This window comes from Pelophylax lessonae (assembly GCF_965119305.1).
Source record: "Pelophylax lessonae genome assembly, chromosome: 4".
Classification (NCBI taxonomy): domain Eukaryota; kingdom Metazoa; phylum Chordata; class Amphibia; order Anura; family Ranidae; genus Pelophylax; species Pelophylax lessonae.
Window position 1 is genome coordinate 295,625,518 of NC_138771.1, and position 13,924 is coordinate 295,639,441.

The following is a 13,924-nucleotide window of genomic DNA, read 5'->3' on the forward strand; positions in this document are numbered from 1 at the left end:
TGTAGAGGTCCAGGGTGCAAGGTGCAGGTGGTGAAGGGGATGTCCCGGTAGGGGGAGAAGACCAAAGCCAATTGCCAGTAGATTGCGCCGCTCCAGCGGCTTCAATAGTGGAGAGCGGTGGCGTGTTGGTCCGGGAGGGGGGAGGAGCCGGAGGCGTGACCGCGTGTGACATCAATGCGTTTCACGTGACCGAGTACACTTTTTCTTGGTTGTTGTTGGTCTGGGTGGGGGGTGGAGCCCTTGAGGCATTTCCAGCATTTCATATGAGATGGGACAATTTGTATTCATTGGTTAGCCTTGGGTCCATGAGCATTCTTTATCTGATGCCTGTAATGTTTTACTCTATTTGCACTTTGCTTGGTCAATTGTTTTCAATAAAGTACTATTTTTAATTTTCTATACCAGCGTTTGAGCCTATTTTTGCAACTTCCTCTGTTTTTGCATCCCTATCTTGTATAGACAACCTGGCATCAATCATTAAAGTCAAATATTATTGAACAAAACATTGATCAACCTATCACATTTTTACTGGGATTATTTTGTGTTATGTCCAAGAATTATGGATGCTGGTGCCCTAATTTTACGTTTTTTAAAAATACATTACAGTTGTTTCATTCAAAAGTATTCAAGCATCTATTACATAATGAAACTCATTTCCTATTATGCATCTCCTTAAACTCTGTTAATAGCAGCCAAGTAATGGAAATAATTAGAACACACTGATTGTACTATCTATTATAGCTCTGGAAAATAATGCTTTTGGAATGTTTTGCGCACAATTAATTTACCACCAAATAGTTCTGCTTCCATCAAAATGAAAGCAAGATGAAAAAAGACATTTCATTGACATTTCATTTGTTGCAATTAGGGTATTTTAGGGAAATGCAGCAGCTTCTTTGTATTCCAAGCATTAATCTGTACATCTTTGATGCACAATTAGAGGGTCCAGAGGCATGACCTTGCAGAGGCACGACCTTGAAGCAACCTTATTGCTGCCTAAATAAAGCAATTTTAACCGCTTTTTCTCTCTAGAGGATAAAGCTTACAGATTTTAAAAACAAAATTCAGGGACACTTGTCTGACCATGCCCAATTTTAAACCACACCAACAAATCATGCCCCCATATGCAGTCACACCCACAAAACCATGCTTGTATTTTAACATGCTCTAAAACAATTGGTCACAAACTTTGTAACAAGAGGCAGGCATTCAAGGTATAAAGACAAAACTCCTTGGACACAGAGTATAGGAATGCTGAAATGTGTGTAGCTGCGGTGAATTTTGAACGTGACCAAATTGTAGTAACAGTGGGAGGGGCTTAAATTGGTATAGTGAAATAAAACCTGAGCCTAAAAGGTTATGGGTCATGAATGCAAAATGTGCAGAGTGCAGGGGCCATGAATACATAATCCACAGAGTGTGTGAGTCACAAGTAAGTAATGCTCAGATTTCAGAGGTAAGGAATTTCCACAGATTGCAGAGAGTGCAAGGGTCAAGTGTATGTATTTCACAGAGTGCAGAAGACAGAAGTAGGTAACTTATGGATCAGGAGGTCAGGACAGGAGTAGAGATGAGCCAACAGTTCAGCTCGAACCTAGGTTCAGACCGAACCTGGGCTGTTTGGCCATTTGGACAAAGGGCTGAACTTTGGCCCATTTAGTCCCTTGTTTGGTTCTATATATGACAGCTTCTATATATGACAGCTTCCTGCTGTCCCTGGCTCCTAAGGAATTTTGGGGTAGGTCTAGTTATATTAATGGAATCAGCCTTACAGTAGCAGCAGCGGAGTCTACGTAAACTGTAACAGACGTCCCTTGTTGCGCTCTTGTTCCCCTGATGATGCCATTTGACAGCAAAGGGCTTAACCTGTGACGTTACAACACCCACTGGATGGATGCTGGCGAGGTACTACTATTTGCTGTTATATGCTGTATCTACTTTTACCTTTGTAAGTATATGTCTTTTTTTATAGTAAATTATTTGGTAGTTTTACACTATGTGCAGCCTCTGTTCCCCTCTAGGAGTATGCATGCTGTCTGGTCCAATCATAGAGCCTGAGGCTGGCGGAGTTCTTTCACCATTGATGGATGCCTGGATGGTCATTGAACATGCATGTTTGATCTCTGTTTTGGGGATCCAGTTAATTTGGTAAGAGGCCATTGTTGTCTATGGTGTAAGGAACAAAGTGTGTAGTCGGTTTTTTGGTTTTTTAAGATACCTACAGTGGATCAGTGAACGGCTGATTATTTCACTGACTCTTTGAAATTACATTTTTGATCTTTTTGTTGTTTCATGAACTGTGCTGAAAAGCATCACATCACAGAAATCTAAATGTCTTTTCACATAATTTGTTTCTTTGGACTTTAGGTTCAGGCACACCTATTATATGTGTATGTGTTTAGATCAAACATCCCGTACTCTGATGTTCTATAGGTGCAGCTCTGTACACATATTGTTTTCCTAAGCGCAAAATATTTTTTCTTTATTTGTTAATAAAGTTTTTGTTTATTTATTTAATTGGTTGAACTAGATGGACTAGTGTCTTTTTTCAACCAGACTAACTATGTACCTATGTAATGCTCAGATTGTAGAAGTCAGAAGTAAGAAAAGCACAGTGTGTAGAGGTCAGAAGTAAGTACTGTACAGAGCTCAAGAGAAAAATAATGCATGGAGAGTAGAGGTCATTTATACATAAAACATGCATAGATTGCAGTGGTCAGACATAAGTCACATGAAGACCAGGTCTCAGGAGTATCTAATGCACAGATTGCAGAGGTTAGAGGTAAGTAATGCACAGAGTGCAGAGGTCAGACGTAAGTAACACCCCAAGAGCAGATGTCCAGCGTAAGTAATGCCTGGACTGCAGCAGTCAAGACTAAAGCATTTTTTACCCCAACACTTCGTAATCCTGATATGTGCTGGTTTAATCACTGGTGTTCCTGGTAGTCCCCTTGCTTTCTTATTAAAAACTGACCTCATTAAGCAGGAGAGCACAGCATGGTCAGTTCTCTAGCTATGCTGGGAACTTAGTGTACTCAAATCCAATGATCAGACTTGTCCTGACCCACCCCCGCTCCACAGCCATTCACTGGAAAGCTCAGTGTGCTGCAGCTTCTCCTTCCCCCAGTTCTTATGCAGCTGAGAACAGAGAGAGTGTGATCAATTAAAAAAAATGTATAATGTTTAATGTTTTTTTACATCTATACAAAAAATGTTTTAACTTTAATTTCTAATTTAAACTAATGTTTTATTTTTACAAGGTGATCATTTACAATGACTTTAACCTCCCTGGTGGTAATCCCAAGTGTGGCTCGGAGTTAATTTTCAGTGCCAAAAGCGATAGCCACACTCTGGATTACCCTGTAGTGCTCCTTACCGTGTCCCTGCAATTCCCAGATGTCCTCCCGCGGTGTCCTCCGGCCGATGCCAGCATCCATCTTCCAGGTTCCCTTCCCTGCGAGTGCCGCAACACAGGGGGGCAGAACCCAGCGGGAATTTAAAAAAATAAACAAATAAAACAAAACATGACACATACACATTGTAATACATTGTAATCTGTCAGGATTACATTACTGTGTGAAACCATTTCACCTCAGTTTTGTCCCTAGTGATTTGTCCAGTGCCCTGCCTGCACTTTCTGCCTGGAAACTTAAGAACGTCCATGGCATCCAAAAGTGGTTTTAGACCAGCTAGAAAACAGCAATAGTGAAATGGAATTACTTGAAGAATTGAGCGATAGTGATTTGTGGGGAAATTCGTCATCAGACACTGAAGGTGACGACAGCGACAATTCTGCGACTAAGCTCAGTGATGTGCAAACTTGATGCTCTACTGACTGCGGTACAGATCAGGCAGTGCCCCCAGGATTCCCATTTATGGGATTACCTGGTATGAAAGTAGAAGTTGAACATGACAACCCCTTGGCATACTTACAATTATTTCTGACAGATGAGGTTATTAATAAAAATAGTTAGGGAGACAAGCCGGTACAAAGAGCAACAATTAGCTACTCTGCATTGGAAGTTTTCAAGAAGCAGAAAGTGGGAACCAGTGACCAAAGCGGACATCTGGAAATTTCTGGGCCTAATAATACTTCAGGGAGTGGTGGGGAAACCCCTGCAGAAGTGGTATTGGACAACTAATACATTACTTGCCACTCTATTCTTTGGTACGGTCATGTCAGATTACAGATTTTCCCTGATCATGAAATATTTACACTTCGAAAACAATGAAGAATTTGATGAAACTACTCATCCTGCACCAATACTAAAGAAAATTTGGGAAGTATCTCAAATGATTCTAAAGAATTTCCACAGAACTATGTGCCAGAAAGAGATATCAGCATAGATGAAAGTCTAATGGACTACAAGGGAAGACTCAGCTGGGTACAATACATTGCATCAAAGAGGGCACAATTTGGCGTAAAATCCCACACGCTATGCAAATCATCAACTGGCTACATTTGGAATTCAGTGATATACACTGGAAAAGGAACAAAATTCAATCCAAAATACAGCAACTATGGAGTGGCAACATCTTCCGTTACATAGTTCTTTTACTCATTGAGCCATTGCTAAATCAGGGCTATTGCGTAACAACCGACAACTTTTTTACGTCTCCTGAACTTTGGGGTTTTCTTCTGCAAAACAAAACAGATGCCTATGGAACTGTTAGGGCTAACCGGTGAGACATGACGCAAACGTTTGGCAATAAGAAGCTGAAGACTGGGGAAATGGTTGCCTGGCAGAAAAGCATAACAAGAAAAATCGTGTGACAAGAAAGATATGTTCCAAATAAGTACAGTTCATATTACCTCCACTGTTATGGTATGCATGAAAGGTGGGAAAGAAATCGTGAAGCCACAAGTAGTGATAGACTACAATAACACAATGGGAGGTGTGGACTGAACCGACAAAGCAATGACGTTCTACCCAGCAATGAGGAAACAGCAAAAGAAGTACAACAAGAAGATCTTCCGACATCTTCTTGAGCAATGCTTGTGGAATGCCTACATTCTGCTCAAAAATAAAAAGTGACAAGCCTGTGATTCATTCTGACTTAATTTGGAAAGTTGCAGAACGTATCTTTGTGAACCACCAAACACCATCAATGGCTGTGAATAGAGCTGGACATCATTCTGTTTGTGTTGTCAACCTGGAATGCCTGACTGGTCCTCACTTCATGGACTACATCTCACCAACCGAGAAAAAGTCAGCACCTAAAAGGATGTGCATGATCTGTAGCTCGAAGCGAGATGACAGTGGAAGGAAAATTAGAAAGGAAACCAGATTCTATTGTCCTGATTGTGACGTCGGACTTTGTGCAGTACTATGTTTCAAAATTTTTCATACCCGGGATATTTACTAAACCAATATGCAGTGTCTAGTTTTACAGTGATAAGTAATATTGCACCCTTGTTTGGATAAATTTCAGTGTTTTGGTTTAATTACATTATTGAAAAAAAAGTATTATATTACAATTTATGATTTTATGTTTCAAACTTTATCATAGCCGGGATGTCTACTAGACTCTTGTTTGGACAGATTTAGGTGATTTATTCCTAAGAATTACAGGCCTACAATATAAAACAACAGATTTCCATTCAAAACAATGTACCACTTTGAAATTCAAAAATATTGACAAAATTAGACTGCCAGGGAGGTTAAGTAAAACACACAGGGTCAGGGGTAAGTAATGCACAGAGAGCAGAAGCCAAACATATGTAATGCATGGAGCAGAGCTCAGGAGAAAGTAATGTATAGGTAGCAGAGGTCAGGAGTACGTAATGCATGGAAATCAGAGGTCAGGAATACTTAACACATGGGGAGCAGGGGTCAGATGTGTGTAGTACACTGAGACCATAGGTCAGGAGTAGGCAATGCACAGAAAGCAGATGCCAGACTTAAGTAGCACACCAAGAGCAGAGGTCAGGCAAAAGTAATGCAAAGATTGCAGCTGTCAAATGTATGTAATGCACAGACAGCAGAGGTCAGGAGTAAGTAGCACACAGAGAGCAGAGCTCAGGAGAAAGTAATGTATAGAGGGCAAAGGTCTGGTGTAAGAAGGACATTGAGACCAGAGATATGGAGTAAACAATGCACAGAGAGTGGAGGACAGGAGTAAATAACGCACGGAAAGCAGAGGTCAGACATAAGTAGCATTCCAAAGCAGAGGTCAGGAATAAGTAATGCCAAATAGCAGAAGTTAGGCGTTAGTAATGCATGGGGAGCAGAAATCAGAAGCAAGTAACACAGAGAACACAGGACCAGGCACAGATTGGTGTATGCAGTATATTTAAAATATAATATTTCTTGTCCTTTGGCTTTGTGGCTTACTAGTAAGGACGGGCGAATGGTTCAGCCCAGGCATGAGTTGTTCCCCGAACACCCGAATTTGCAGGGTGTTCGCCCCAATGAACACTCTCCAATGCGCTGCACAGTGCATTCTGCACCATGATTAAACAAAGCTTTGCCCAATCAGGTTACAGTATAAGCTGGTTATTAAGGAGCGGGGCTGGGATGCCGACAGTGGCGTCCTTAACAACCAATGAGTCATTAGTCAATGGGTTTCCCCGCTGACAGCTGAATTAAAACAAAAAGTGCCGGAAAAAAAAAAGAAAAAAATGGTGTGGGGTGCCCCCCCCATTCCAAACTAGACCCTTATCCAAGCATGCAGCCTGGCAGATCAGGAAAGGGGAGGGGACAAGCGAGCGCCCCCCCCTTACGAACCATACGAGACCACATGCCCTCAACATGGGGGGGTGGGTGCTTTGCTCTTCCAGACAACCCTGGGCTGTGGTTGTCCGGGTCTGCGGGCGGGGAGCTTATCAAAATCTGGAAGCCCCCTTTAACAAGGGGACCCCCAGATCCTGGTCCACCAGGTAATGTTGGTAATAGAGCTACCCCGTCCTTAGATGCCATTAAGGCATTTGATAGTATGGAATGGAGTTACCTTTGGTGCGGTCTGGAGAAGTTTAAATTAGGGCAATAATTTATTTCATGGGCTAAGCTGTTATATAAAACAGCCCTTCTTAGAATTAATAATACTTTATCTGCACCATTTATGCTGATTATAGGTACCAGACAGGGATGCCCACTTTCATCTCTTTTATTTGCCTTGGCTTTAGAGCCTTTGGCGGAAGCTGTACAGGGGGATCTTCAGATAGTGGGATTCTGGAGAGGTGAGATGGTGGAAAAATTGGCATTGTATGCAGATGACGTTTTGTTATTTTTTGGGGATACTACTACATATATTGAATGTTTGATGTCTCTTATCAATGCCTTTGGATGGTATTTAGGATTTAACATAAACTGGAATAAATCTACTCTATTGCCGATTGAACCTCTTAGGGATCCCTTGCCTACAATTGCTTCTATATAAGCATATTCTAGATAAACATGTTTGGGGATTACTATACATCATGATATCTCCATCTCCAAGTATGTAGAGTTAAATATTAACCCATTGCTCATCAAATTTAAACAGAAAGCCACAAGTTGATTTAAACTACTACTTTCAATAGTGGGGAGGGTAAAACTCATCAAAATTATATGGGTGCCAACATTGACATATGTTATACATAATGTCCTGGCGTGGCTTCCGATGTCCTTTTATTAATAATTGGATACTATATTTAACATGCCTATTTGGAAAAAGCGTATTAAGTTAAAAACATTGCAGGAAGCTAAGGAGAACGGTGGGATGGCTGTTCCCAACCCATTTTTATATCTATCTGTCAGTGCAGCTCCAGCATTTAAAGGGGTGGAATGAGGATCTGGGCAACAACCCCACTAGGAAAATATTATCTATAATATTTGTAGGTAAAAGGCTCTGATGATCTGCGCACCAATCCAACTAGGAAAATATTATCCACAATATTTTTAGGTAAAAGCCTGATAGACTGTTTAGAGACGAGTGAATTTAGAATAACTAGACAGTACACCACATTAGTCATGATAGCTAAGATATGGAACAGGATTAAAGATCACTTTCATTATAGTGGGTATACTGATTACACCACATTTTTCAGAATTTAAGTTTATTTATTAAAATTGCAGGGATTTAATTATTAGTCGGAGCAAGGTTTAGTGTACATCCCACAATTATTATTGTCAACCTTTCAAAAATTTTCACACTTTACAGGAGGAATTTGGCTTGCCCACTAAAGGTTTTTTCAATATTTACAGTTCTGCCTTGCTATTCAAACACAGTCTAGATTAACCTCTTGGGTTTATAATACACCCACAATTACTAACCAAAACCTAGTAGCAATTTCTAAGCATGGTCAAACAATAAAGCTTTGTAGTGCATTGCTACATAAAATGTTAAAGTCAAATTCTTTGAGGTGCAGAACATATTGGCAAACGACCATAGGCACCCATACTGATGAAGAGTGGTCCAATGTTCTTAATAATGTAGCATGAGATTCTCTTTCTGCATCCCAGAGACTTACTCAACTTTTTACTATACAGTACATTGTGCATTTTATAACCCTCAGAGACTTTTTAAATGGCATAAGTGGGATTTATGTCCACGATGTGAAAGGGATGTCCTAAGTTTGTTAGGTATTGGACCTGAGTCCTGGATACTATTAATAAGGTGTTCAGAACTAATACCCTGTTGGAGCCCAAGATATGTGTATTTGGGTGGCTAGATGGAGAGTTTTATACCCCTCAAATGTACAGTATATGGCAATTCCTTGATTGTTGTATATAGCGCGAAAGTTGATCACACAGAAATAGATCTCTATGGCTCACCAACATACTCTTTGTGGGTAAAATCAGTAAATTATGTTTTGCAAAGGGAACAAATGGTTTACCAACATAGGGGGTGCCCAGATAACTTTATAAAAACACTGGGGCAAATGGTTAGACACTCCATGGTTGATTTTGTCACAGTTAAAGATAGGTTGTTAGGAAGTACCACATAAAGACTATCTTCCCCTTTTTTTTCTTGAAATGTAAGGTGAATAATAAAGTACATGGAAACTAACAGATGGAAATTGTGTAGAATTTCTCAGATATTTAAAGAGTCTTAAATATATGTTATATTTACAAAATGGGTAAGTTATAAGGGTTAAAAAAATATATATACATATATATTGCCATGCAAAAGTATTCGACCCCCTTGAACTTTGCGACCTTTTGCCACATTTGAGGCTTCAAACATAAAGATATAAAACTGTAATTTTTTGTGAAGAATCAACAAGTGGGACACGAGACACAATCATGAAGTGAAACGAAATTTATTGGATATTTCAAACTTTGTTAACAAATAAAGAACTGAAAAATTGGGCGTGCAAAATAATTCAGCCCCTTTACTTTCAGTGCAGTAAACTCTCTCCAGAAGTTCAGTGAGGATCTCTGAATGATCCAATGTTGACCTAAATGACTAATGATGATAAATAGAATCCACCTGTGTGTAATCAAATCTCCGTATAAATGCACCTGCACTGTGATAGTCTCAGAGGTCCCTTTAAAGCGCAGAGAGCGTCATGAAGAACAAGGAACACACCAGGCAGGTCCGAGATACTGTTGTGGAGAAGTTTAAAGCCAGATTTGGATACAAAAGAATTTCCCAAGCTTTAAACATCCCAAGGAGCACTGTGCAAGCGATAATATTGAAATGGAAGGAGTATCAGACCACTGCAAATCTACGAAGACCTGGCCGTCCCTCTAAACTTTCAGCTCATACAAGGAGAAGACTGATCAGAGATGCAGCCAAGAGGCCCATGAACACTCTGGATGAACGGCAGAGATCTACAGCTGAGGTGGAAGACTCTGTCCATAGGACAACAATCAGTCGTATACTGCACAAATCTGGCCTTTATAGAAGAGTGGCAAGAAGAAAGCCATTTCTTAAAGATATCCATATAAAGTGTTGTTTAAAGTTTGCCACAAGCCACCTGGGAGACACACCAAACATGTGGAAGAAGGTGAAACCAAAATCCAACTTTTTGGCAACAATGCAAAACGTTATGTTTGGCGTAAAAGCAACACAGCTCATCACCCTGAAGACACCATCCCCGCTGTCAAACATGGTGGTGGCAGCATCATGGTTTGGGCCTGCTTTTTCTTCAGCAGGGACAGGAAAGATGGTTAAAATTGATGGGAAGATGGATGGAGCCAAATACAGGACCATTCTGGAAGAAAACCTGATGGAGTCTGCAAAAGACCTGAGACTGGGACGGAGATTTGTCTTCCAACAAGACAATGATCCAAAACATAAAGCAAAATCTACAATGGAATGGTTCACAAATAAACATATCCAAGTGTTAGAATGGCCCAAGTCAAAGTCCAGACCTGAATCCAATCGAGAATCTGTGGAAAGAACTGAAAACTGCTGTTCACAAACGCTCTCCATCCAACCTCACTGAGCTCGAGCTGTTTTGCAAGGAGGAATGGGCAAAAATTTCAGTCTCTCGATGTGCAAAACTGATAGAGACATACCCCAAACAACTTACAGCTGTAATCGCAGCAAAAGGTAGCGCTACAAAGTATTAACTTAAGGGTGGCTGAATAATTTTGCACGCCCACTTTTTCAGTTTTTTATTTGTTAAAAAAGTTTGAAATATTCAATACATTTCGTTCCACTTCTTGATTGTGTCCCACTTGTTGTTGATTCTTCACAAAAAATTACAGTTTTATATCTTTATGTTTGAAGCCTGAAATGTGGCTAAAGGTCGAAAAGTTCAAAGGGGCCGAATACTTTCGCAAAGCACTGTATATAAATATATATATATATATATATATATATATATATATATATATATATATTGTCAAAAGTATTGTGATGCCTGCCTTTATACGCACATGAATTTTAATGACATCCTAGTCTTAGTAGTCCACAGGATTCAATATTTGGTTGGCCCACCCTTTGCAGCTATACCAGTTTCAACTCTTCTGGGAAGGCTGTCCACAAGGTTTAGGAGTGTATTTATGGGAATGTTTGACCATTCTTTGCCCATTTGTGAGGTCAGGCACTGATGTTGGACGGGAAGGCCTGACTAGCAGTCTGAGTTCTAATTAATTCCAAAGGCGTTCTATCGGGTTAAGGTCAGGACTCTGTGCAGGCCAGTTTAGTTCCTCCACCCTAAACTCACTCATCCATGTCTTTATTGACCTTACTTTTTGCACTGGTCCAAATCATTTGGTGGAGGGAGAATTATGGTGTGGGGTTTTTTTCAGGGGTCGGGCTTGGCCCCTTAGTTCCAGTGAGGGGAACTCCTAAGGCATCAGTATACGAAGACATTTTGGAAAATGTCATGCTCTCAACTTTGTGGGAACAGTTTGGGGATAGCCCCTTCTTGTCCCAGTGCAGTAGGGTCCAAAAAAGACATGAATGAGCGAATTTGGGGTGGAGGAACTTGACTTGCCCTCAATCCGATAGAACATCTTTGGGATGAATTATAGCAGAGAATGCGAGCCAGGTTTTCTCATCCACATCAGTGTATGTGTGTGTGTATATATATATATATATATATATATATATATAGGCAGATTATTGTTTATAAAATGTAAGTATTCACTGTATGTTAATAGAATGTCTAAGTATTAAGATAACTGGAGACAAGGGTCTTGTTTAATAAAAATTGTATTTACAGGTGCATCTCATAAAATTAGAATATCATCAAACCATTTTTTTATTTCAGTAATTTAATTTGAGCTGAAAGTCAGCAAAGCCCTCAACCAGGAAATTCTAGGGCACTTCATGCTTTCCTCTTCTGACCAGCTTTATTTAGATGCTGATTTCATTTTCCAGCAGGACTTGGCACCTGCCCACACTGCTAAAAGTACCAATACCTGGTTTAATGGTCATGGCATCACTGTGCTTGATTGGCCAGCAAACTCACCTGACCTAAACCCCATAGAGAATCTGTGGGTTATTGTCAAGAGGAAGATGAGAGATAGCAGACCCAACAATACAGATGAGCTGAAGGCTGCTATCAAAGCAACCTGGGCTTCCATAACACCTCAGCAGTGCCACAGGTTGATGGCCTCCATGCCACATGGCATTCATGCAGTAATTCATACATATGGAGCCCCCACCAAGTACTGAGTGTATACTATATTGTGCATGGACATACTTTTCTGTAAGCCAACATTTCTGTATTAAAAATCCTTTTTTTATTAGTCTTATGTAATATTCAAATTTTCTAAGATTCTGAATGTTGGTTTTTCACCAGCTGTAAGCCATAATCATCAAAATTAAAAGAAAGAAATGCTTGAAATATATCACTCTGTGTTTGACACATCTAAATAAAAGTTTAAATTTTTTTAATTGAATTACTGAAATAAATTAACTTTTTGATGATATTTTAATGTTATGGGCTGTACCTGTATGTGTTGTGTACAAAAGGAAAAAAAAAAAAAGGTTTAGTAAAGAATATTTGAAAAAAAAAAAAAAGGGAAATATGGTTCTTCATGCAAAACACAACGGTCCTCCTTTTTTGTTTTGCATATCAGGTTGTTCCCAATACCAGAGGGCTATGAGTTCCTTTCCAGCACCAACAATGTAAATGCCACTTTTTCAAGTCTTGGGGGGGGGGAGGGGGTGATGGGCTTTAGAGCTGAAACAACCTTTTTATCGAAGCAGCTCTTTTCTGTACAACGTGACTCCAGTCCTAGTTAGCCGCTAAAATAAATAACTGATTAGGAATTTGTGTTCTGCTGGCAAACATTTTCCAAACACCTGGTGGTTGTTGACTTGAGAAAAAAAAGCATCTGCTGTTAGACATAATCTGCTAAAGTGGCGAACCTTTATATTTTATAGCAGTAATATGATAAAGACCTACCATCAATCCACTCATGAGAAATTGGATCAAAGCTACCATATAACTGTCCTATTGTAATAGCTTTTGGATTTATAAATATATAGTCCACTCCATGTTCATCCATTAGGCCTTTTGTTTCCAAGTCTTTCAGAGCTCCAGCAAGGGCCTTAAGTGCAGATGTTTTTCCCCCAAGTGGACTTCCAATCAGCATAAATCCATGTCGCACTAGCATCATTTCATATATCTGCAAAAAGTTAATATGTTATTTTTTTTTAACACCCTGTTTATACAACAAACTAACATAAATATGAAGATAAAGATCATTGCAACTGTAATGGATTGTTTTAGTTGAGACACCAAAATAAAAAATGAATTCTGCATGTGCAGGAACAGTTACACTGGAATGCCAACCACTATGTTTAGAATATCCATTCTACCAAAATGTATTATTTTATTCTATTTTATATAGAAGATAGGAAAAGGGGTGGTATGAGATGTTATTAAAAATTAGCAGATAGAATAATTTCACATTTCATGTACCATCAGCTATCTGTAACAGTTGTTAAAACTAAAACCTTGAGTAGGGAGGAGGTGAGAGAAAAAGAGAACATTCTGAGAAAAGTTTTCTACGACAAGGCCATTGCAAGCAAAATGAAGTCTCTGTGTGCTTAAAGCGGTTGTAAACCCTATAAAAAAAAATAAAAAAATAAAAACCTGCAAGACAAAGGCATAATGAGCTAGTATGCATCGCATACTAGCCCATTATGTGTAACTTACCTTAAAACGAAGCCCCGACACGGACCCCCGGACATAGCTGCGGGCGCTGCCATGATCCCTCACCGTCTCTTCCGGGTTCGGCGGCTCCGGCACGCTGATTGGCCGGAAGAGACGGCTTCGGCTCGATGATTGGCCGGAGCCGCGATGACGTCACTCCCGCGCATGCGCGCGGGAGTGATTTTTCCGGCAAGCTCCGGCAAACATAATTGAAGGTCCCCCCGGACCTTCAGAGCGCATGTGCCGCTCGCGCGATCGGCTGCATGCACTGTAAATATCTCCTAAACCGGCACGGTATATATGTAGGTACATATTATTTGTACCTACCGGTAAGCCTTATTATAGGCTTACCTGTAGGTAAAAGTGTCAAAAAGCGGG

At 40.0% G+C, this 13,924-nt stretch overlaps 1 protein-coding gene across 1 annotated transcript in view; it reads right to left on the minus strand.

The window, feature by feature from the left end:
* Nucleotides 1-13,924, minus strand: part of LOC309552619 (dynein axonemal heavy chain 3-like) — a 1,537,563-nt gene that overhangs the window by 1,183,678 nt on the left and 339,961 nt on the right. Inside the window, exon 10 of the mRNA XM_082253560.1 lies at nucleotides 12,794-13,016. Within this exon, the coding sequence (XP_082109686.1) occupies nucleotides 12,794-13,016 (223 nt within the window). The remainder of the gene's footprint in view (nucleotides 1-12,793; nucleotides 13,017-13,924) is intronic.